The 23,321-nt window shown below is 41.2% G+C and overlaps 1 protein-coding gene and 1 long non-coding RNA gene across 3 annotated transcripts in view; one reads left to right on the forward strand and one right to left on the reverse strand.

Annotated features, from left to right (window-relative positions):
• The first annotated feature begins 4,971 nt into the window (after nt 1-4,971).
• fgf13a (fibroblast growth factor 13a) overlaps nt 4,972-23,321 on the forward strand; it is a 59,367-nt gene continuing 41,017 nt past the window's right edge. The window contains exons 1-2 of one of the 2 annotated variants that reach the window (XM_085905645.1): nt 4,972-5,419; nt 5,655-5,803. In XM_085905645.1, coding sequence (XP_085761771.1) covers nt 5,755-5,803 — 49 coding nt within the window. In that variant the 5' untranslated portion in view covers nt 4,972-5,419; nt 5,655-5,754. The remainder of the gene's footprint in view (nt 5,420-5,654; nt 5,804-23,321) is intronic. The other variant, XM_085905643.1, reaches the window with a different exon arrangement.
• On the reverse strand, nt 16,489-17,856 carry LOC147060492 (uncharacterized). Its single transcript, XR_015065502.1, has 3 exons — nt 17,747-17,856; nt 16,686-16,794; nt 16,489-16,609 (listed from the first exon to the last, which is right to left on the reverse strand). It is a non-coding gene; the product is annotated as an uncharacterized LOC147060492 (long non-coding RNA).

Below are 23,321 nucleotides of genomic sequence, written 5' to 3' on the forward strand. Positions count from 1 at the left end.
CGGCAACCAATAGCCTGTCCAACTTATAATGATGATAATAATAATGATAAAGATAATCATAACATATATATATATATATATATATATATATATATATATATATATATATATATATATATATATATATATCTTCTACCTAAATGTCACCTTTTTCTATGACTAACTGCGTTCATTTTAATAGTCAAGTAGTTTATCACGTGGTCCGTAACCCGTAATGCCACTGACACCTCTTGATTGTCGTTTTTATTTTTTTATTTTTTTTTGTCAGAGCTGAATGGAGTGCACTTTGTCCTTTTCTCCACAAGAGAGCGCACAAACACCTGCAACATAAATTCAGGCAAGACGATGACGCGACTATTTGCATTGCGTAAAACACAGAAATGGCCAATATATTTATTTACGTATATACGTCGAGATATTTAGAGCTGATGTTTGCCAAGTTGGGATAGTCTCCTTCCTCGAGTTTCAAGCAAGTTTTTGACTATTTGCATTGCGTAATACACAGAAACGGCCAATATATTTACATAGAGATACTTAGAGGCGAAGTTTGCCAATCTGGGATTGCCCCCCCCCCCTCGACTTTCAAGCAAATCGTGATAACTGTGGCCCAAGAAGCCTGCAAACGTAACACTTTCTTCGTGCCATTTTGTGGTGTAAATGTATAATCACTGTGGATCAGTTGCTCTGAAATCCTCCCCCTCCAAGGGGAAATCCAAAGGCATCTTGGGTGTTGGCGGCTATTGATCGGAGTGCTTTATAATTTATAATTCATTCAATCCTGGACCAACTGCAACTTTAGATAAACAAACGTTTAGGATGATATTCGCGCCTACTGACAATTTGCAGTCTTCAAGCAAACCGAGATGTATGCTTTTGGAATGTGCGAGGAAGCCGCAGTTCGACGTCAACCATATCCACAATTACAAACATAAGAACACTACCAACAATAATAACATCATCAAAAAAAAAAAACTAATAACCACAACTGTCACATTAACAATGGAAAAATATAAAGACAATAACAGAAGCCACACAAACCAAAAGTTTTGTAACACAACAATCTCAACACTGTGATCAAAAAGTCCAGAGCAGAACTTTCGAACTGCGAATCAGATGTTTGACCCACAAAGTGCTGCTGTGTTGTGAGTTGAGAATCCAAACATGCTAGTGCAGTTGCGAAAATGGATGAGTGGAGTGTAACAATCGATTGGCGAACATCTCCTCGACGTCTTCACTCACTCTGTGGCAGTTCGGCCCGACTGGGGAAGCCGTGTCGGGTTTAATTACTGTAGCTCTGTCTCCACAAAAGGGTCACACACGGATGATGAGACTGAAACAAAATGCTACTCAAACTAGCTTGGTGCTATTCATGTTTTGTGTACACTTTCTCTCGGGCTAAAGGGCGAGATAGGCCAGGCTGGGAACCAGATTGGTGGATGATTGTCTTGTCGCACTACTTTTGGAACTTAAACAAGCGCCACATCAACCAGAGTGACTACTCATGCTGTTAATGTGAATTAGTCCATCATGTCCCGAGCAAAAACGTTAGGAATACACACACGCATAATATCCATGCAGATCAGCTGTCAGGCTGATAAAATTTACACGTGAACTCGATGACATGAGTGTAATGAAAACACAATCTATGGACGGGCAAAGTCAATTACGGCGGCCTGCGTGGCAGAAATACGAGACTCTGTCGTCGCTTTCGACCCCGACCTCTCTTGGATTTGAAATAACTCGCTGACCCCGGGATGACCTTTCGTGGACAGGTCAGATCGCATAGAAGGAAGGAAGGAGCGGTGCTGAATGGCATCCATCACTTAAATGCGCAAGCCTGTCAAGCCGACACCATCCCGGAACGGCCGTTAGCATCTTACCTGCAGCTTAGCTTACATCAGATTTCCTCACCACTCTCATTTTGGATTTACATTGCATGGCTCAAGTGACACAAGCCAGTTTGTTTCACTTTCAAGTGTCACAGTAAATAGATGCTGCGTAAATAGGAAAAAAAAAAATGCACTTTTATTTTTAGCCTATTCATTATTGGTCTGAATAGCCTCACATTTTAAAATAATGCTTTGACGCCATCTGGTGTACCTATGTTTTATAACTGCCTCATTTACACAAGCCTTAGCTTTGTCTAACAGACAAAAAGCAAAAATAAATTAAAACGAAGCTCCTCGTCACACTTCAACACAAGGATGGCGCAAGGCTACCAAGCACTACTTTTGTCTTGATAAACAACCTCGAGTCATCTCAACATACTATGGTTCCTTGGCACCAAAAGGGCAGCCAAGCACTACTGTTGTCTAATTAAATTTCCTCAATTCACTACAGAATAGTTCCTTGGCATTGGGAGGCCGCTAGATGGCAGAAAGGTACTACTTTTGTCTAAAAGGTGCTTCTCAATTCACTTCACCAACCTTTTTGAAAGCAGGAGCTACTTCTTGGCTACTAGACTGAACTGGAATCATATGTCCCAAAAGCTCAGCATATCAGCCGTGGTCAGCTTGAACTGGAGCACAACTTGCAATCAGAGGCGGATAAATAACCACGCCGCGTGCCATTGGAATATTCATCACACGGCAAGCATCCACCTGCTCCTGTGCATGACGTCAGCATTGATCTCCTTCACAAACATGCCAGGACAGAAGGTCTGCATACAGATGCAACAGAAAACACTTCAAAATGATATCGGATCATATTTTGTTGAAAGATCCACACTCTGAGAATCCATAAATTGTCAGTGCTACTAAAACACAGAAGCAAATTCTTTTCAGGGACAAGCCACTCTTTTTTTTTTTTTTTTAATTCGTCTTAGTTGTTATGTGACAGCAAATATGTGACATGTTTACACAAATTGTCCCGTTATAGTCTCAGCTAATGAGACTTTGTACTCATTCATGTTCAGATACATCACACATTAGAGTGCATGTTAGTGACGGCCAAAACCGAGCTGCGGTGCGACGCTTCCGACGGATGGGCTCGGGCCTTGCAAAGGGCAAAGGGGGCCACAGGCCATGCTCCCAGTGGAAACACAACCCAGTGACATTTTTAGTCGTGGTCTTCCTCTCCTCGCTCGCTGCCATCACCAGGCCAATCATTGCCTATGGTGGCTCGCTGCACTCCTCCGACCTGCAAATGTGAACCCTCGCTCGGTGGAATATTATTTCATGAGTTTTTACACTCTACAGGCAAGTCAGAATTTGTATTGTGCCCAAACTGCGGACTATTGGAAGACATGAAGGAATAGTACAGTACAGCTGCAGCTGGCAATTATTTTTAGTATTAAGTTTTGGATTGATTATTTGGCAAAAGTTGACCTTTTATTATCAAACACATGTCCAGGTCCCCAACTTCATATTCTAATGTGACGTATGAGTGTGTAGAGCTTTAAAAGGCAGGTCCTATCCTGGTGAGTGACATGGGTGTCAGCCAATGAGTGTAGACTTTGCTGGCTGTTAACTGGCTAACCTGCTTTGCTTTGATTTATTTGAATAATCCTTTGAGGAGCAAAGTGGAGCAAAATGAAACGGCAGACGATGTCCCCCTACTCATTTCAATTAATAGTGGTTGTCGCGACAAAGCGGGGAGAATAATATAAAATACATAGTTTCAAATCACTTGTCACCTTTTTTTGTCACTTTGTCACAAATGTAACTCGTAATTTGCAAAAATTAAGCATAACAGAACAATCTGCTGTCTGGTGTCTGATTTTGGACTTTAGATTGAAATGGTTCTCACACTTGTTTTTTTAAATAACATGGTGATAATGTGTCATTGAAAGTGAGCAAGAGTGTCTCAAACATCTCAACCAGATTAGAGTGTGGCGAAACGTTTGACAGGCATCCAGTTTCTTCTAAAAATAGCAGACATAAAGATCGTGTGACCCTCAAGGATCCAGGTCTTGTTCCTTGGTGTCCGCAGGGTGCGGAAAACCTTCCAGGCCAAGACGGGAGGAATAAACCTGGCGAGATGATTAAAAAAAATAACCTCCGTGAACTTTTATGATGTGCGTAAATAGCCGGGATTTTTCCACCACCTCGCTCCATGTTGTGAATGTGAGGGAAAGGATGTGGCACGTCTTTTAGGGTTAAGGGTAAGCATGGACTGGTGATTTTGTGTGCGTGAGTGTATATGTGTGGCCTCTTTAAAGGATTACATGTTTGCCAGCCTTGGCGTGGATATTTTTTCAAGTTATTTGAGATGAAGATTGATGGGCTGAGCAGTTTATGAAAAACTCCACCTTATTACGCAACTGCCAAAACAAATTTTGTGAACGTTAACAATTTCCTCTCCGTACAATTAATTAACCATGCCAGTTTTCTCAAATGCATGAATTCCATCCATCTTATGGCCATTAAGATATAGTTTGTATGTCTGTAAGGTTTATTTAAATGCTTGGAGTGCATTATTCCTCTACCAAAATGTATTTTTATTTGCTTGGTCAATCTGGGTACGATATTTCATGCATATAATTTATTTTAGACATTTACAATCAGATTTGAGAAGAAAATAATGTTATATTCTGTGCATTCATAAAATCTATTTGTCCTACTGATTGCATTGCAGGCAACATGGCCCTTTTGCTTGCTCATCTGTACATTTGTATTATATACAGCCGTTGATATAATTTCGTAATTTGAAAGGTATATTTGCTCTGGATTGGCACATATAATCTTGTCTTCATTTCTTTTTTTTAAGAATAATAATCACAAATCTATATATTCTCTTTTTCTCTCTCTACCTCTCTCACTCATCCATCCATCCATCCATCCATCCATCCATCCATCCATCCATCCATCCATCCATCCATCCATCCATCCATCCATCCATCCATCCATCCATCCATCCATCCATCCATCCATCCACCCATCCACCCATCCACCCATCCACCCATTCAATCACATCATCTCCGTCACGTGATCACCGCGGGAGCAAAAATGCGCAAAGAGCGCCGCGACCAGACGCATCATCTCGACACCAGCTCTCGAAAAAGAACTCACTTGCCAGCCACATCCACGAAAGTACAACGGGGGTGATTATACGAATTAGATTTAGATTGGGGAGACCGATTGGGAGGCAGCCAATCGTCGTGTGCGTGACGTGGAGCGCGCTGGTGTTGCGTATCCTGTTGATTGTGACCGAAGAAGGGAGAAAAAGGCTCAGACAGATAGTCGAAGCTCCACCGACAAGAAGCCACACTTGATGGCCCCACTCCAGGCTTTTGTTTTTACATAGAACCTATTTTTTTTTTCTGCTTTTAGAACCCCCCTTATTTTTTTATTCTAGCGCCATTTACTGCGCGTCGTGCTTTTTCTCTCGCTTGTGTCCATGCAAATGAACAGCATCGATAGTGGGAGCGTGTGTTTTTATCCACGTGCATTGATGTAGCACGCAACGAGGACGAGATAAGGTAGGATAGTGGAAACACACGTTATTTGCTTTTTATCTATGTGTGACATTTATGGTCCACGCAGCATCCTCACAATGTTTTGTTTTCACTGCTGGAACCCCTTCCACGCGCACACGCGCACACGAGCAAGAGGGACCATTGTCTCCTCACTGCTTGCCCGATTGCGCGTGAAAAAGCTGAAGAAGGTTGACAATGCAATTCGGGTGACCCTTTGCTCCTTCCTCCCTCTTTTTAGAACCCTTATCTCAGCACGTGGAAGGATTTGATTGATGACAAAGCAGCCATCAATAAGGATTCTTGTCTAAATCGGGAATTACGCATCCAAACTGGGATCTATGAGCGGAAAAGTGGCGAAGCCTAAAGAAGACAAGGATGCTTCCAAGGGTAGGTGGTCAGGTCGCTTTTATTTTGGCCTTGCACTAAATGCTTTATTAACACAGTTTAAAATAACCATAAAAGAAATCAAGGTTGTTCGCACCCCCCTCCCCCTTGCATGGTGCACCGGGTTACTGTGAGCAATGATGGTGAGCTGTTGTCAGCATGTGGACGTCGCAGGCCCACATTGTGCACGATGAGCTTGTTTTGGTGATTGCAATGCCGCAGCCAATCATAGCACGCATGTAGATTGTGGAAGAAAAAAAAAAAACAGGATGCAAGCGGACAGGTGGAGATGTGTCCATTGTCTCCTCTTGGTATCCTGTTGAATTGTCTTAATCTCCTTGCGGGGGAGGGGGGGGGGGGCATACATATAAACCATTTTTTTTATTTTTTTTTTGTACCCAACTGAGAGAACTGGAGTGACCGTTTTATCGCCATGGTGACACGGAGGAGTTACCAGAGAAACCGGTGCATGAACGCCAAACAGGACATGCATGCATGCATGCATGCATGCAGACTCTTTGGGGAATTGGACTTTTTTTTGCCAAAGTTTGAAGTGATTACTGCCGGATTGATATTTGCCTACCCAAGTGACCCATAAGCCATGCTGAATTTGTGAAGAAATAGGCTTCATAATGTGTATTATTTCATCAACTTTTAGAGCAGTGGAGTGGAAAGTGTCTTTGGGGCAAGAGCACCCTGCCTGAGTATCGGCCTCATCACATTTAAAATTTGAGTCCTCAGTCAATCTAAGGAAATATTTATGATTTTATACTATAAGCCTGTGGCTAGAAAGCAAAGTGTGGAGAGTCTCGGTTGCTAAAAGGCATGGACTCTATTGCCTCATTTGAAAACGAGCAACATATATCACGTTAAGGCGTTAAAGGAGGAAAGTTGTTGATATTTAGAATTCAATCGTGGAATATTTTCTGTAAGTGACCAAATCTTAACATCAAAGTCACAAAAACGTTATTTGCCACAAAGCCAGGCTGTTACATTTCCTGTGCCAGATCATCTTATATAATTTCCCCTGCATTCATTTTCACTCATATTGGCAAATTTCCATGCCTTGATGTGTTACCTCATCTTCCCGAATTACTGTAAAATGCCCTTGGGCAACACTATGAAGATTTAATGTTTGACAACAGTGTGTGAATATTGGAAAGCACGTAAAACAAAAGCGCTACATACACACTTGTACCAAGAAAAATCGGAATTTATGTTTCTTCTTAATTTCAAATGCAATATTGCTCAGTTCGTGACAGTTGAAATCAGACAACTCTTAAGTGTGCGTCTGTTTTGTGCTGACTGGCGAGTGAGAGAAATGTGCTGGCAAAATTGATTCCGAGATTAACCTCAAGAGTATCTTTCCCTCTTAAACTCCCCCTCTAAATCAATGGCCCCTGTGAATGGCTGACTCACTCAAGTTTCAATCCAAAATACATCTTCATAAAAGCACAGGAGGATTCACAGAAAGGCACGGCACGAAACAAAAAGTCTGGACTTGATAATTGATTATCGTAGCCTCAAATAGTTTGTGGTTTAAAAAAGCACAACGTGACATCAGCTGTGTAAAGTCATGTGATGTTTACTCTGGCATTCATTTTGACAGTCTTTATTGACGTAAGCCAAATTCAGATGGCTGCTACTATATCATTCATTCTTGCATAGTGGTCATCACACATCTGGGACATCGTTAGCTTACCTTAAGCCTTAAGGTAAGCTAACGATACCTAAGGCTTAAGGGATGCTGTGAGTATTGTTAGCTGCAGCTAAAATTGTGGTACGCATATTGAGGATAACGCTGGTCATTTGTTGGTACTTTAAGTGGAAGATTTAATAAAGTATTGTGTAGTCAAGCCAACCACAATTGTCAAACAAACTTGCTTCATCTGTAGCTATGTACAGCTGAACCAAAATAAATAATTTTAAATTGAACGTTGATAGCCTAGTTAATAGATTTTTTTCAAGCAATTTTGTTTTTATTTTATTGGACATAGTTTTGATTTAATTTAATTTAATTTAATTTAATTTGATTCATTAACCATATAAACCGTAGCGTCCATGTTTGTGCGATGTTGTGGCCACCCCCGTTTACATGACAGCCATGTTGTTCAAAGTGTGTAAGTTAATGTTGTGGCCTCTTTAGTGACAGTAATGTGATTTCTTCCGTGCGGGTCATCCAGTCAAGGTCCCCCTCCTTTACTTCGTCCTTGTCGGTGCGGCGCAACGAACGTGTAGAAGGATCGCCGCCTATATCAACACCAGTGAATCACCTCGTGTTAGCTTCCTCGCCGTCCTTGTGAAGCTAACGCAGGGCGACAAAGTGATGTGCGGATGCATGACTCACGCACTCCCTCGGCTCTGCCGGGTTTTCGTTTCTCAACCGGAAAACTCGAGTCTTGTTTGAGAGCAATGCCATGAATGTGACTTTTACAGCTCTTTGACCTGTACAATTTGATTGAGATAAAAACATCTCAACATGGGACGAAAAATCTGATAAAATGGGGTTGCACAAATGTGCACACCCTCTTATAACTGAAACATAGTTGTGTACAGAAATTGACCAATCCCATTCAAATTCCTGTTAAATTGAAGGCAGCACACACCTTCGTAGACTTTATTTAGCTTTGCAGCAGAAGCCTTAATGTTCTGTGCTAACACTGACTGGTTTTTGGCACGCTTCATAGTAAAATAGTTCTACCTTGTCTATTAGTCTGGCATTTTTGAAAGGTTTTGTACTAACTCTGTTATTTGGAGCTCTTTATAATTCCCTCCAGCCATTTTTTTGTTTTTGTAAGTAGTATGTCAAAAAACGTCACTCTTCGGACCTTTAACATCTTCCCACGTTGTTTAGGAGAATTTGTTATCGGTTATATCTTGTCTACTCTTTTTGGAAATAACAAAAAGCTGGCATTTGACCTGGAGTGTCTAGACTTTTTTTTCCCATGAATTATTTCACATCACTACAGTCATGTGCATATTATCATTCACAAGAGTCAATGAATGGATACCTGACAAGTAAGGTGGGAGCTTGAATGCATCCACAATACGTGTTCCGGCGAAAGTGCGGGTCTGGCGCATGGGTTGAATGTCAAAATTGTTTCACAGTTCTGACGCAGATCGGGCCGCGATGCCCGGAGCAAAGTGACTCGCCTCGCATCAGAGATGTGCCACTCTCGGTCGCGGCATGGCGTGCTGATAACTTGTTTGGGAGCAACGAGGACTCGTCCTCGCTTCCTGTGTCGGCTCGGGTTTGGGAGTGATGCTGTTGACGTGTGATTGCTGGTTTGGATTTTTGTTTTTGGAGGAGACATGGAAAAGCTTTGACCTACTATATGTACTTTTCATGTCAAATCAGACCTGATTCTTATTTAGCACAAATTAAAATACCCTAAATGTCATTCTTAAAATAACCCTAAAATAAAACCATCGACAACCCATTTTTATTTTTTTTAAGTACGGTGGCAATTTTTGGGGAGAACTTGAAACAATTCCAAGAAATGTCTGCATTTCCTCCACAATTGCACAAGTTCCTGCTAAAACAGCAGCTGTTGATCTTTGATCTACAAATGTGTGTATGTGTGTATGTGTATATATATATATATATATATGTGTATATATATCATTTTTTGGTTGGTTTTTTTCCCAAAATATTCTGTAGGTAGTTTATGATTAACCATAGGTGTTCAGAAATAATTATACCCCATAATTCTGACATCCAATCTCCATTGGAAAAAGGCCCCTAATCTTTAATTATTGTACTATACCCTCAAAGAGCGAATTCAGAATTCTTAATAACATGATGTCATCCTTGCGTGTGTTATTAATAAGAGCTGAACAGTTTTAGTCTTGTCAAAAGAAAGGCCCTCTGTGGATTGCTTTTGTTTGATTTAAGAACTGACAATCTTCCATAAAGTGCCACTTAGTCTATTTTGGAACGTGCTCTCTATGTATGAATTTTTTTGTAGTCTATTTCTAGCAATATATAATACCACCTACCATTGTCATGCAGACAATTCTCAGTTGTACCTCCCACTGAAGCCAGTTATTCGTTCCATTTTTATCTCCGTACAGAACAGCAGTAACACTGATGGCGTTAAATGAAAGTTGCTCTAAAACAGCTGTGGTTATCAAATGCTCGCATTTTTCTTCTTCCGTGACAATGCTCTTCTTCTGCCAATATATCACTTTTCCTCGTCACATTGCAGATGGAACTGTACATTTCTCAGTGTAGAGGAATCGGTCATGTTTATTGATTAGATCCAAGCGGGTTACCGGAAATCCATCCATCCAATTTCTGTAGCGATTGCCCTCATTGGATGAATTGTGAGTCAGTGGCAGTGAGGTCAATTGCGAGGGCACGTGTGTGTGTGTGTGTGTGTGTGTGTGTGTGTGTGTGTGTACATCTAAGGGCTATTGAGAGTTTCAAGGTGTAGCCACTAGACATGGAAACGTGGCCAGTGACTGAAACAAGGAGCTGAAGTTCTGTGTAAACAAGCGACAAGCCTTTCCCAAGGGTCCTAGAATTGGAGTTCATCTCATGGTTAGCCAAGTCACCTTCTGACAGCCATTCCACTTCTGAGACAATCTGTCACAGAAGGCGGAGGAGTATAGAAAAAAAGAATTCCAGTAACGCGTTTTTTTTTTTTCCTCCGATAGTGTCTCCTCCATGCACATTGCGTTTTCATTTTACTCTATTTAGAAGTATTGTCCAGCCTGATAATTGCATGAGGGTTTTTTTTTTTTTTGTATTATAAGTTTTATTTGTTGTTGTTACGTCACCCATGCCAGAAGTGTTTTGCCCTCAAAGCCTCTAAACACTTGAATATGCATTTAGTGCATTAGTCAGCATGCGACTCTAATCTACAGTGCTTCTGAGGTGAACAGCTTTGGGAGCTCAGTGCCCGCTGGAACCATTTGCCGCTAATATTCTGCGTCCGCACAACTCGCAAAAACAATTGCTCAACTTCGAGTGACCCTGATTGCTGCCTCACTCCCGCTCTTGTCTTCACTAACTGTTTGAATCTGTTGGGTCATACGTGCTTAATGATCATCAACGTGCTTTGTTTTTGTTTTTTTTAGTGATGGATCCATCACGTAAACGCCGCCATCTCATCCCAAATAATAGCTTTGTCTCGAACTCCAGATAGGTAATGGATTTGAGGATTTCGGATTACTGAAAATGTTACTTTTAGAAATGAACACAGTGGTGCAACTGGAGGTAATCCCGTGTAAATATAATCCTCGTAATTGCGGTGATGGTGATGTCGCATACCACCAGGAAGAATAATGATGCGTTGGCTTGAACGAACGTGAAATTGCTCCGATCGCTGACCCGTTTTTCTGCAATGCTAATACCTGAAAGCCAACTTGGCTCAACACTTTAATGGACGGATGGATATGTGAGGACATTACTGCCTTAATATCTCCTAAAAAAACGATGACCTCAGCAAAAATGTCTTTGAGTAGTTGGCATCTATTTTCTCATTGGCTGGAGTGACCTTGTCAAAGGTATTCATCCATCTTGTACATTTCACTTTTAAGAATACTCCATCTTGTTTTCAGAAATCATCCTTCTGCACTCTTGGAAATAAAGTGGAGTGGGTTTATTTTTCATGGACGTAACCCGGTTAAGACTATTTCATCACATTTGCCTCAGTTGAAATATTTATTGCAAAACGTAACGCAATCGGCAGATAACATTTTTTTTTCTATTCTTATTGCTGTTGTTCATGTGGGATGCGACGACATGGTGACTGACGTGAGCATTAATGCTGAAACCTCCACACCACAGAGAGCAATCGGAAGGATGTCATGTGCAATGATTGTGCTTTCAAGAGTGTATGGATGTTCTCGGGACAAATATTCCTCAGTCAAGGTGTCACGCTTCCAGCATGTTCCAGTCAGGTTTTACAGCATGCTGATTTCTACATTTTAAATCCCAGCCAGGATTAATAGTTGCTGCGGACATGAACTAATTAAAGTTGGTGAAAACTATAAAGGAGATTAAGGCAAAGACGGAAAGCGAGGCGATAGGGCGAGACCGGGGAGGCTAATAAACACGGGTTACCGCCTAAAAGTGAACAACTCAGGCGGGCGTCAAGCCAAAGTTGGAGAGTATTCTTAACCAGGAGCAGGTTGCATTCATACAGGCTAATACCATCCGTGACTAACTCACAGTGATCATTCTGCAAAGTCAAGTTGGTGAGTAAAAAAAAAAAAAAAAAATGTACAAAACTGCCCCGATAAGAAGATGCGATGCTGACCAAGAGCAACCAATTTGAAAAGCTGTTCATTAATTAATGTGCTAAGTGACCCTTAAACCTCGAGCGAGGATGCCACGCTCCTTTGAGGTTAATACTATTGAGTGCATCGATCTGCGGGGCGCTCACTCAGAGAGGCCGCTTCATTAAGACGGACACGTGGACGCAGTCGCTAGACTGATTAGTCGAGAATGCCGCAAATTACCGCTGATGAGAGTGTGACAAAAGGGATGCTGTGAAAGCAATTACTGACATTTGTAGAAAAGCTCAATATCAAAACATTTTTCTTTTTACCGTACACAATCTGGCGCCAAGACGCAAGATTGAACGGTAGCGAATTTGAAGACACCTGCGAGTAAATTTGTGTCTTAATATCTAAAAGGGGGCCAGAACTCTTTGTGTTAGCTTCTTCTTGAAGTATAATACGGAAGATGATATATAACGGAAAGCACCATTCTGCAGGGAAAGCTAAGCCATTCGGCGTTGATGAGAAGAAGGAAAGATGGAAGGCTAATGCTACCCTGGTGATATATTCAAAGCTGAGAGGATGAAAGATGAACAGGCACAAGGTTGGAATCCCAGCATATGGAACCCGGAGGCATGAGATAGCAACCTCTCAAATAAAACGCAGACATATGCCGTCTTCTTGTGCAGCATAGCGACGCTTTCTATTTGAGGAACGTTTGAAAGAACGCCGAAGCGCTACATTGTGCGCATGATGGCTAAATATAGCAGCGATCCTTCACTGGTCCCTGAAGCTAATTTGACTGAGTCTAGAGAAGGCTGAACATCACGGCCGCGCCTGCCTGCTTCTCATCAGGGAGACCTCATTTACATAATGAAATGCTGCCACGGCAACCGCGGCATCACGCAAACACCCGAGAGACGCCCTCCGCATGGAGAGACACGCTTGATTAGGAATAAAAGGTGGGAGAGCAGCTGTAAGTGAGCTGTCCTCTGGGGTGGTTTCATTCTCTTATGACTCTTTGATATGAACTCGTATTAACCCCAACGTAAGGAAAATGCTGAGACTCTGCAAAATTGCATCCAAATCTGAAGTCACATAGAGCAGTGGTGGGCAACATGTGGCCCGTGCTATGACTAAATATTACACGGGCTTGACTTAGGGCTCACCATCGGGGTATGGAGTTGGAGCGAGAGACAGTTCTGAGAGGTTACGCGTTTTATCTCGGCTTAAACCTTCATAAATTACTTTGCGTGTTGTGTGGCATTCCAGAAAAGGTCCACGCTGAGTTCATTGAAGATTCTGCATAGGTGAGATCATGAATGCGTCCAGTCATGGGTGTGCCCTGCCTCTCGTCCAAAAGTCACCTGGAATCATTTTCAGATTACCTCTGAACCTAATGAGTCTAAGCAGGATAGAAATGGATGGATCTTCTCCTTCACTGCCAGGCCCACCTTGGCTGACAATCCTCCAGATAAATCAATAGCCTGTAAAATAAAATAAAAATCTTCGGACCATCTGGAAGGCAATTTTTGATCTATAGCTCACTCGCTCACATAATGTTGTCTAAACTCTATGAAGTCGGATCCTGTCAATTTCTGCAAAATTTACACACATGGACTATTTATCATAAAGTTCAGTGCCCACACTGCAGTATGGGGCTGGTTGGGGCGGGGATGATGATGAGGGAAGTGAAAGGACGAAGAGCGAGAGTGAGAGTTGGCAGCCAGTGATCTAACATTAATCTATAACAGCGCAAGTGACAAGCATAAAGAAGATGAACGGCGCTTCAGGCCAAATGGAAAGGTTGCACCCAATGACAAGAAAGCGCTTTGGCTTGAGTTAAAGGTTGGCATGGAAAATTAAGACGGGGACAATCTTCAAATTCTTCCGTTTCCTCATTTGACGACACACTTACTGGTTACAACGCTTGCCTCACAGTTCAGACTTGCAATGTTCCAAGTCTGTATGTGTGAGATACTTGTCAATGTTACCTTCAAGTTTCTGCAACAAATAATAATAATAAAAAAAAGTAGCCTACTTGAATATCTGAATTGTATGTGAGCTCAAAAAGAAGCACTTCAAATGGTGGCAGCTGTGTGATTCCATTTAAAATGGATTCAAATGTGAATGATTCAATCTGACAACAGCCGCACACCCAGTTACGAGAGGGTACGCACACTTGTGCAATAGCATTATCTCGGCTGCTCTTTTTTTCCCCACACACCCAAAATATTTGATTTTTGTTGTTATACATTAACGGTTGGTTCCATTTTTTTTTTCTTTTTATCTCCAGAACATGGCATTTGAAGAAGGGTGTGTAGACTTTTCCAATCTACTGTGTGTGTCAGATTGCTTTTTCCCCACTATTGAAGCTGAGCCGATGTCTCTGTAATTGCTTTTATTCGTATGAGTTTAAATACTCTTTGTGTGTTCATATCACGCGGCGACGATTGAACGGAAACAATGATTCGCTGCTGATTTCAATTTGTCTTGCTCGAGTTTCCCCGTTGTGGAGTTTACCTTGCATAAAGGGCAAGATGAAAACATCGTATGTAAAATGACTTGATTATCTGCTGAAATGTCACCATTGCGTCGACTGATGGGATACTGTCAGAAAGATGATTCTATCAATAAAAAACATTGGCCAGGTGTTCCTTTAGTTGCGTCTCGGCACTGATCGATCAATAGTCACCGTCCATTGCCCTCATATTGATTTATTACTTGGGCTGTTTTCCATTTGTCAACTGTGTCAGTCGGATGATACAAAGGTATGAGATATTTATGACGAAACAAGAAATTGGGAGGGGCGTGTTACAAATGCTTCTTGTGCTTATTTTCAAATATTTTTGCTCATAGTTTCTAATTAATGACCATAGAAAACAAATCCCATGTATCTTAAAAACATTTTATTTTTAGAATCAAGTATTCCGCTGATTATCCCATTCACTCATTGAGTAACCAGGAAAAAATGTTCAGTGTATGGCTTTAAAAGGCGGGGCTTGGCTTGGTGAGTGACGTGGGCGCCAGTCAATTAAAATGTAAGGTTGGCTCGCTGCTAATTGGCTTATGTATTGAGTGACTTAGCATGAGTTGAAACCACCATCAGCTTGTGTCGAGTTGTGTATTTTCATACCATTTTATTCAATAAAGTGATTTCAAGTTCAGCAGTAGCGTTACGTTTTGACTATTGATGATGTGCTCCATGACTTCAGCACAATAATTACATCAGCACTCCATTTAACAGTATTCTAGCAGGAGAAATTCATTGAATATTCCATGAAATTGAGTTCCAAACTTGGTCATGGAATGAATTCAATTTAAATCAAGGTGACACTATACCACACAATGAAATGTCTTAATGCACTTGAAATCTCATATTGGCATGGCGGCATGAATAATAAAAGGTACTGTGATTCCTTATATTGCCAGAAAAATCACAGCTTATGTGCTTGCGGCAGCAGTGACGACATGAACAGTATCTAACTGGTATTTCAGTTGTGCTCACCCGACTCAAATTCAAGTTGGTCATTTTCTTTTTTAGATTTGTTTGAGCAGAAGGTGTGGAGGCTGTCCTGGCACTTGTGCCGCAATTAGTCATCACAGTCGCTTAATAGCTACACTTGGGTGCCTCTTTCCTCGTGAGGGTGAAAAACGGTCTCTATTTGTGTCTTGACAGTTCACTGTCACCTTTTGAAAGAGTTTTTTGGTTTTCTTTGCTTTATGTTTGATGAAGAAACTGAACATGGGGAACATATCTGAAGCCTTATCTTGGCAAAAGTCGTCACACAAACAAGATTTTTGGGGGTTGGAACTCATCAGAAGGGGGCCGATGGCAAATAGTTGTGTCGATAACAAATTGGCAATTTAAAAATGAATGTCAACTACTACAAAAACCTCCCCCCACCACAAGTATCTGAACAATATTGGCGTCATCGGTACAGTCTTGCCTGTCCACCGACACGTAGCGTTCGTATAAAAAAAAAAAGTCAGCTCAGCTTTGATGCAAGATTGACAAATGTGACATATCCCTACAATATTACGCACAAATATTGATTTCACTTTAACATGTGTTCACTCGCACATTCTAATATGGGTTGGGGGCAGGTTTTGCATTAGCTGGTACTGACAACTGTGAAACTCTTCAGTATGTGTGTGTGTGTGTGTGTGTGTGTGTGTGTGTGTGTGTGTGTGTGTGTGTGTGTGTGTGTGTGTGTGTGCGCGTTTGCGTGCGTGGGTGTATGCTCAGTGCGTCATGCTGTAAAATTTTTGAGGGACAGATGGCAACTCAGGCTCAGTGTGACTTATTTTACTGGACTTCTGTTTGGCTGCAGGTCTCCATCCTGTCTTGGCTGCAGCATCAAAACCTTAATAAATAAATGCACGCACACACACACACACACACACACACACACACACACACACACACACACACACACACACACACACACACACACACGCAGAAGGTCTTGTGGAGTAGTATCTGGCATTTCACCTCTTTTTTTTTTTCAAAAATAGCTTGTAGGCTAACTGGGCTGGATATCCTTTTAAATCCCACCTGCTGCATCTACCTGACCTATGCTGGAATTAAATAAAATGCAACTGAGAGAAAAGTCTTCTCATAAGAATATAGTTGGCGAATGAACAAAATACTTACGTTGGGCTTCAGAAGATTGCTTCTCTCCTCAGTATAGGGCCCAACTCAGTTGGATTTTTGTTCTTCTTTGAGGCAGATTCTGATATTTATCAGAATGAAATTCTGATAACTAATCAAGGAAAAAAAAATACAAAATTTGACTATCTTATAATACTTTGTTTTACAAAAAACTAAAAAAAATCTGTCAATTTTTTTCCCAATCAAATTGTTGTACAAATAAATATTTTAATACCACCATTCCAAATTAGTATATAATTTTAAAAAATGTATTGCAAACTGTTAACTGTGTTTTCTACCAAATCCGAGACATTTACCAATTCCACTTGACTTTATCAATATTTATATAGTGATCAGTAACACAGGAACTGCTACTGTAAAATCCCACGTCATGTAAGGAACCAAAACTTCTGATACTGACATACGGCAACATGTTAACAAGAAGGTCCCGTCTGCTGCGTGTCAGTCCGTACGTGTTGACAGCATTCTGTCAAATTAACTTTGTGGAAGACGAGTCACTTGTATCAAGCGTCAAGCTTTCCTTTCATAGCAAATGTATTGCCTTTTGTGATCACAGTAAGTATAAATGTCCTTTTAAGGTTGAACAGAGGACACAAATTGCAATTAATTTCAAGCAATCAAGCGAATAACCGGGTGACATGTTTTAATTGTTTTTCAGCTCTCTTGACGGCACAGTAACACTCGAAGCAATCAAAGGAGCATGGCTTTTAGAGAGCTTATTATTTAGCATTTTTGCTTTGAGGCATTTTTGATCAAATATTTTGAGTGATTCACAGATTTTCATCAATTTGTTAGGTAAAATATTAGAAACAACCATCAGTGGGATGCAGTGCAAGAAGAACAACGGTATTGTGAAATCAATCCTTTGGACGTTTTGCTACAAAAGGGCAGCTTTTGAAAATCGCTCTCCGACCTGTAATCTTACAAAAATTATCTCAAGTGGTCAGGCCAGACCTTAATAATCAGACAATAATTATCCACTGACTGCAAACAAATGAATGAAAGATGTGTTCCACAAAAATGTGTGGGGGCGTAAATTTCACCTTATCGATCTTGGAGCGGAGGGAGACAGCTGGATGATGAGAAAAGGGCCGTAGCTCTTGATGAAATTTACGATGGCTTCTCCAGCTCTCCTTCATCCTAATTTCTCCCTAGGTAAAAAAAAAAAAAAAGCAGACAGTGGAATCTCTAGAGTTAAACGCAATACATCCTGGCATTTGATTTGAATTTTCTCGTAGGAAATCATGGAAATTCCATCCATCCATCCGTCAATCCATCCATCCATCCAAGCAGCAGATTGGCATAATGAAATGATTGAACAATTCTTCCAAAAAGAGGCTTGTAGTCTCAAGTTTACGATACATTTACAAATAAAAGCGGAATACACAGCGTTGATTCAAGCAAACCACATAACCTTGCCTTAAAGCGGCCTGCTAGCTTAGTGCTAAGACACAATGCAAAATGTGCTAACAAATAGCGTGAGTGTCGTGGTGTTGTAACCTTTGAAGCAATACATATTTGAACGCTAAGCAACACATTTTTCCTTTTTTTAAATTTATTTCTGGATGGACTCCAAACCAGACGACCTTTAGGGTGTTCCAATTTAGAGGTTTGCATGTACATAAGTATTTCCCATTCCATCACAAAGTGTTTCCTCTTGATCGATGGATGTAACAGATAACGTGCTTGCTTTGTTTCTAGTTTTTGCTCCAAATAGCTCCCACACAAACAGGCTTGGTAATATGGATCAATATGAAGCAAACACATCCATCACAGCCACACATTTATAATTTAAATCACCTGACTCGAGTTAACAAAACGAAAAAAAACGAGGTGATATTTGCTCATGTAGCCAGTGTTGAAGAAATCCCATAGGCAAACATCATGTCATTATACCAGAATGACAATCCAGACGTATCGCCTCATTAACCGAAATCCAAATGCAGCAGGCATTTAATTGCCGTGTTGCTGTTGGTATATTTTGCGCCTCCCCTTTCAAAACTGTTTGGCTCTGAACTTATTACAACTAGGCGGCATCTAATTGAGGAGTTTGTCTTTGCAAAGCGATTCTCGCCAGCCCGCCGCTGCCTGGCGGTTAATGAGCGCCCCCGATTGAAGGAGGAGGGATAAAAGACGACAAACGGAAGAAGAATGGCCCGATGGTGGCGGATATTCATGCAGTGCTCGCTGTTGCTTCTGCTTGTTAATGCAAAGTTGTCTGGCTGCTTTATAGGTGTCCGAGTTTATTCTGTTGAGATTCGCTGAAACTTTTAGTCCTTTGATTTAGAGGTAAAGAAAACCTCAAAGAGGACCAGTTTGCAATAAACTTGCCCCTAAGCGATAGCTTGTGCTCTGAACTGCATTACTACTTTTTCCTAAATTTGCATTGCTGACTCACCACACGACCCGAGTTGAATGTCAGTGGCTTTTTTTTTTTTTTTTTTTTCTTACATGTAGTCCGCCATTTACGAGCTCCTGAACGCTAGCTCGATTAGAAGCACTGTGGAGCGGTTTCTACTTTTCCTGGAAAAACTCTGCACCGATTGTTTCCTTTTTTTTTTACAAAAGTTGATTGAATAAATTAATCAATCTGAAAAAGAATGACGCTGAAATTCATCGTTGTTAATTGAAAAGCTGTTATGATGTTAAATCCGAAATAATACAATACTGCCATCTGCTAGAATTTTTGTTATTACACTTAAGCTTAAATTTCACAGCCAAGGTTCCATCAAAACATCAACTGGTAGGAATTTCAATTCATTGCAATAAGGAACATCGACTTGATATTCTAAATGAAGATACATTATCTCAACATGTTCTTACCTGAAATGACTTTTTGGACCAGCTTGAGTGAGCGAAATATGAGCCTTTGTTTTGAAGGTTGTGCATTTGCGACAGTATAAAAACAGACCCTCCCTCATTGGTGTTCATCTTGAACTAATGCATTTCCCATCTGGTGTGTGTTTATTTGTGTGAGTGGGAGGGGCGTACTCGCACTCCTACCTGTATAACGTGGACGGAGCATGCTCAGGTCAGTCTTGTGTTTTGGTCCTCAAACATCACCTTGTAGCTATCGAGACTTGTTCATGTATGAGGGAACATTCGGGATGTCATTCAGTATTAACTTTCCCCGCATACTGCGGAAATGATTGAAAATGTTTCCTTGTGAGCAGCCAGCAGTGTGATGAAATATTCCATCATCGTGACAAAAGCGTGAATGCGATTTGTGCTGCGTGTCATTGATGATCATGGATATTTCTCTCAACAGTAACAACGAAATTCAATACGTGTCCTTTTTCCTCGCTGAGCTTCCTCTGCGTCATTACCTGCGATGCACTCCAGCATTTTTTGGATTTTCAAGAAAGGCTTAAAATCATTGTGCCTGTCTACTTTGCTTCTCAAAGTTAACACTCTGCTAAAATGCTCTGCTCCCTGGCTCAGCAATACTTATAATTCACAATGTCAAGTTGTGACATCGCCTCGGTGGCCAACGAGCTCGTAATGTACTCGGCCCGAGGTTTATACTGAGCCGTTTGCATCGGGTGGCTTGTCAAGAGTGTAGCCCGGGCCACGAATGATGACAAACATTACTTGGATTTGTGTGATAAAGCAGAGACGCTAGGTCAGTTGAGGCTTACACTTTTTACATCGACTATTTTTTGCGTGAATTACGTCGAGGAGCGAGCAAGTCTTCTTAATTTGCTACACTTTGTAAAAAGGCTTTTCTTTTTAAGGTCGATAGTGACCAATAAATGGGACGGCTAATTCAAAAGAAAACGTTTTAGTTGTCCTAGCACTTTAAACAACAAAATATGTCAATAACCTCAACCTAAATTTTGCATTCTTTCTACATTTTCTCTTTGTGACAAACAAAAATGATATGAACAACATCGGGGTGTGGATCCCAGGGCACAGTGGGAGTGCTTGAAGAACTGTAAGCAGCTTAAATATCCGTGATGTTGTCATCTGCTCTCAGCTGAGCTCCCAAAATAACAGGCCCTCCGGGTAGCGACTGGAAAAGCAAAACAGGGCCAGCCAGTCAACGGACGGACGGACAGACATGCAGACAGACAGACAGACCGACCCAGATCTGGCCCAGATTTAGATCCACCTAAACCAAGATTGGACACATCCAAACAAATGTATTACATTTATATTATTAGTATCAGAATTATTATTATTAGTCGTATGGAGGAGATGGTTCTTTGAAGGTTCAGTGTCAGTTATTATTATTGATAATAAAAACATTTTAAAAAAAATGAATGTGTGTGTGTCATATATATATATATATATATATATATATATATATATATATACACACACCCATATATGTCTGACTCATATATGCCTGTCTCTACCAAAGTCGACTGCCACTTCCTTAACCCTCAGAGGCTACCAACCGTAGTGCCATTGGTTATGTTATGCGAGAAAGCCTTAGCTCTCAACCGCCTGAGTTATACGTAAAGGTCGGATGGTTCTGACTGAGCCAGCCTCATTTATAAGGTCTAGCTGCATGAGTCCCTGCATTATTTATGATCCATGACACCGGGTTGCGTTGGAGAAGAGTTGTAAGGGTTACTGAGAGAGGAAAACCCATCTTTCTTAGGCTTTGCGTGTGTTGCAAATGTTGATTTTTTTTTTTTTCATCAGGGTTTGTTCGAGGTCACAAAAGGTCACCAAGACCTCTTTGGGATAGGGGCTTTACGATACCCACTTGATTTGTGATCACTACAGGTGAAGAAACAAAGCAAAAAATACTTCAAAAGAGAGAGGCAAAGTCAGATCCTGATGGACTGACATATCGGCAAGAGATATTCACCATCCATTGGCTTAATTGGGGGGGGGGGGGGTGATTGATGTCAGCTACAAGAAGAGTTGGTGTAAAATGTGATGTTTGCTAGCCCAAAACCAAATTCTGATGTTGAAAAGGACATCAAAGTTAGATGAACTTGTTCTTTTAATATTAGCTCATTTAGCATTAATACTAGCCAGTTCAAAATATTACAGTATGAGTTCCTGTTTTGCCACCATCAAATCCTGAATCAATACTAACTAGCTAGCAGACTTCTCCCCTTTTGCCAGATGTTTTAAAGCATTTTGACTGATCTTTCAAGACACTCAGAATATTCTGTGGCAATATAAGCACCAAAGATACCTCAAAAGAGCAGACCTTTTACCATAAAAAGTTGGTTTGCAGCTTTTTTTTTTTTTTTTGTTCCTCTGTAAATCAACAACAAAACACTTTCTAACCATACGGTAAAGAAAACACCTACATTTCACAGACAAGGCGGGTGAGACCAATTAAAAAACATACTTGACAAATATGTACGGAAGAGGCATTTAGTTTCAGATTTTAGTTAACGAATATAAGCATCGAAGGGTTTAAATTGGGGAGTTGAATCAGTACTCGTACTTTGACCAGAGTCACTGCCACGAGTGCATTGCAGGGTAGCTCACCCTGAGTGTCACGTGCTCAGTACCCAACTATGTCTATGAATTACTGCTTTTCCAAGGTCAGAAGCCTAATTGCTACCATGTCATCAGCTAACAGTCCCCCCTGACCCATAGTAAACCTCCACCTGCCGCACCCTGACATCAATCCTACTTGTCAGCCCCCTGCTTGTGGTCAGCTGTTGAGTTGCCTTTCATTTGAGGCTTTGATTGCTTGCTCGCTTGCTAGCTAAGCTGTCATCATGCACTCGGCCTTGGAGTGGCATTTTCACACTCCTGCTCCTTCATGAGTCCAAATGCTCGTTTACAAGTCGAGTCAAGGGGCAGGCTGACGTGTTGACTCGAAGGCATGGGGGCGGATGGAGAGAATGGTTTGGCTGTGAAGTTTTAGCCGTATGTTTTGGTTGCGGTGCGACGGCTGCAGAGGACCTCTGAGGTGCTGGCAGAGGGATAATAAAGCAAGCCGAAAAACGTCATTGGGGTTACACGGCCACGAGGGTCTATCTGAATCCTTTTGATGACAGACAGAGACAATCCGATCAGCTTTGTCGGTAGACTCATGTTAGGGTTTGGGTTGAGGTTAGGGTAAGGGCCATATACGTGGAGTGAGTCACAAGGATGACATCATAGAAAAGTGACAGTTATGTTGTGTTGTGTCCGGGCTGCTATATTAGTGTAGCAACAAAGCTAGCCCAATAAGCCAAAAATGAAAATAACAATAGAATTGCAAGAGGACCATTTTGGATGTTTCACACGATTGTATTGACTCATCTGAATCCAAAATACACTTCTTGCGTGTTACATCATGACTCGTTTGAAACGTAAAAGGAATCATTACGTAAGCAAATGAACGATTCCTGGCAATCAAAATTCGTTGAACTTCAAAAAGAACAACACATCTATTTTGTCAATACTTTTGACCTACCAGTGGATCGCATTGATTTCCGCTGGGCTGTGTCATTTTTATGAACGGTGACATGGATGAGGCCATCTTTTTTGACTTGTTAACAAGTGCTGCTACGGATCAGCCCGAGTGTCACCAGCCTTACGACCTGATTTCAGATGCCTCAGTCCTTGTTTGTGTTTGCATGCTGTCTTGGGTTTATTCTTAGCACCGCTTCATCTCAGCTGAATGGGACATCTGGCCATGTGGCAATGCAATGATAA

This window comes from Syngnathus leptorhynchus, chromosome 2, assembly GCF_054491065.1.
Source record: "Syngnathus leptorhynchus isolate UIUO chromosome 2, UIUO_Slep, whole genome shotgun sequence".
NCBI lineage: Eukaryota > Metazoa > Chordata > Actinopteri > Syngnathiformes > Syngnathidae > Syngnathus > Syngnathus leptorhynchus.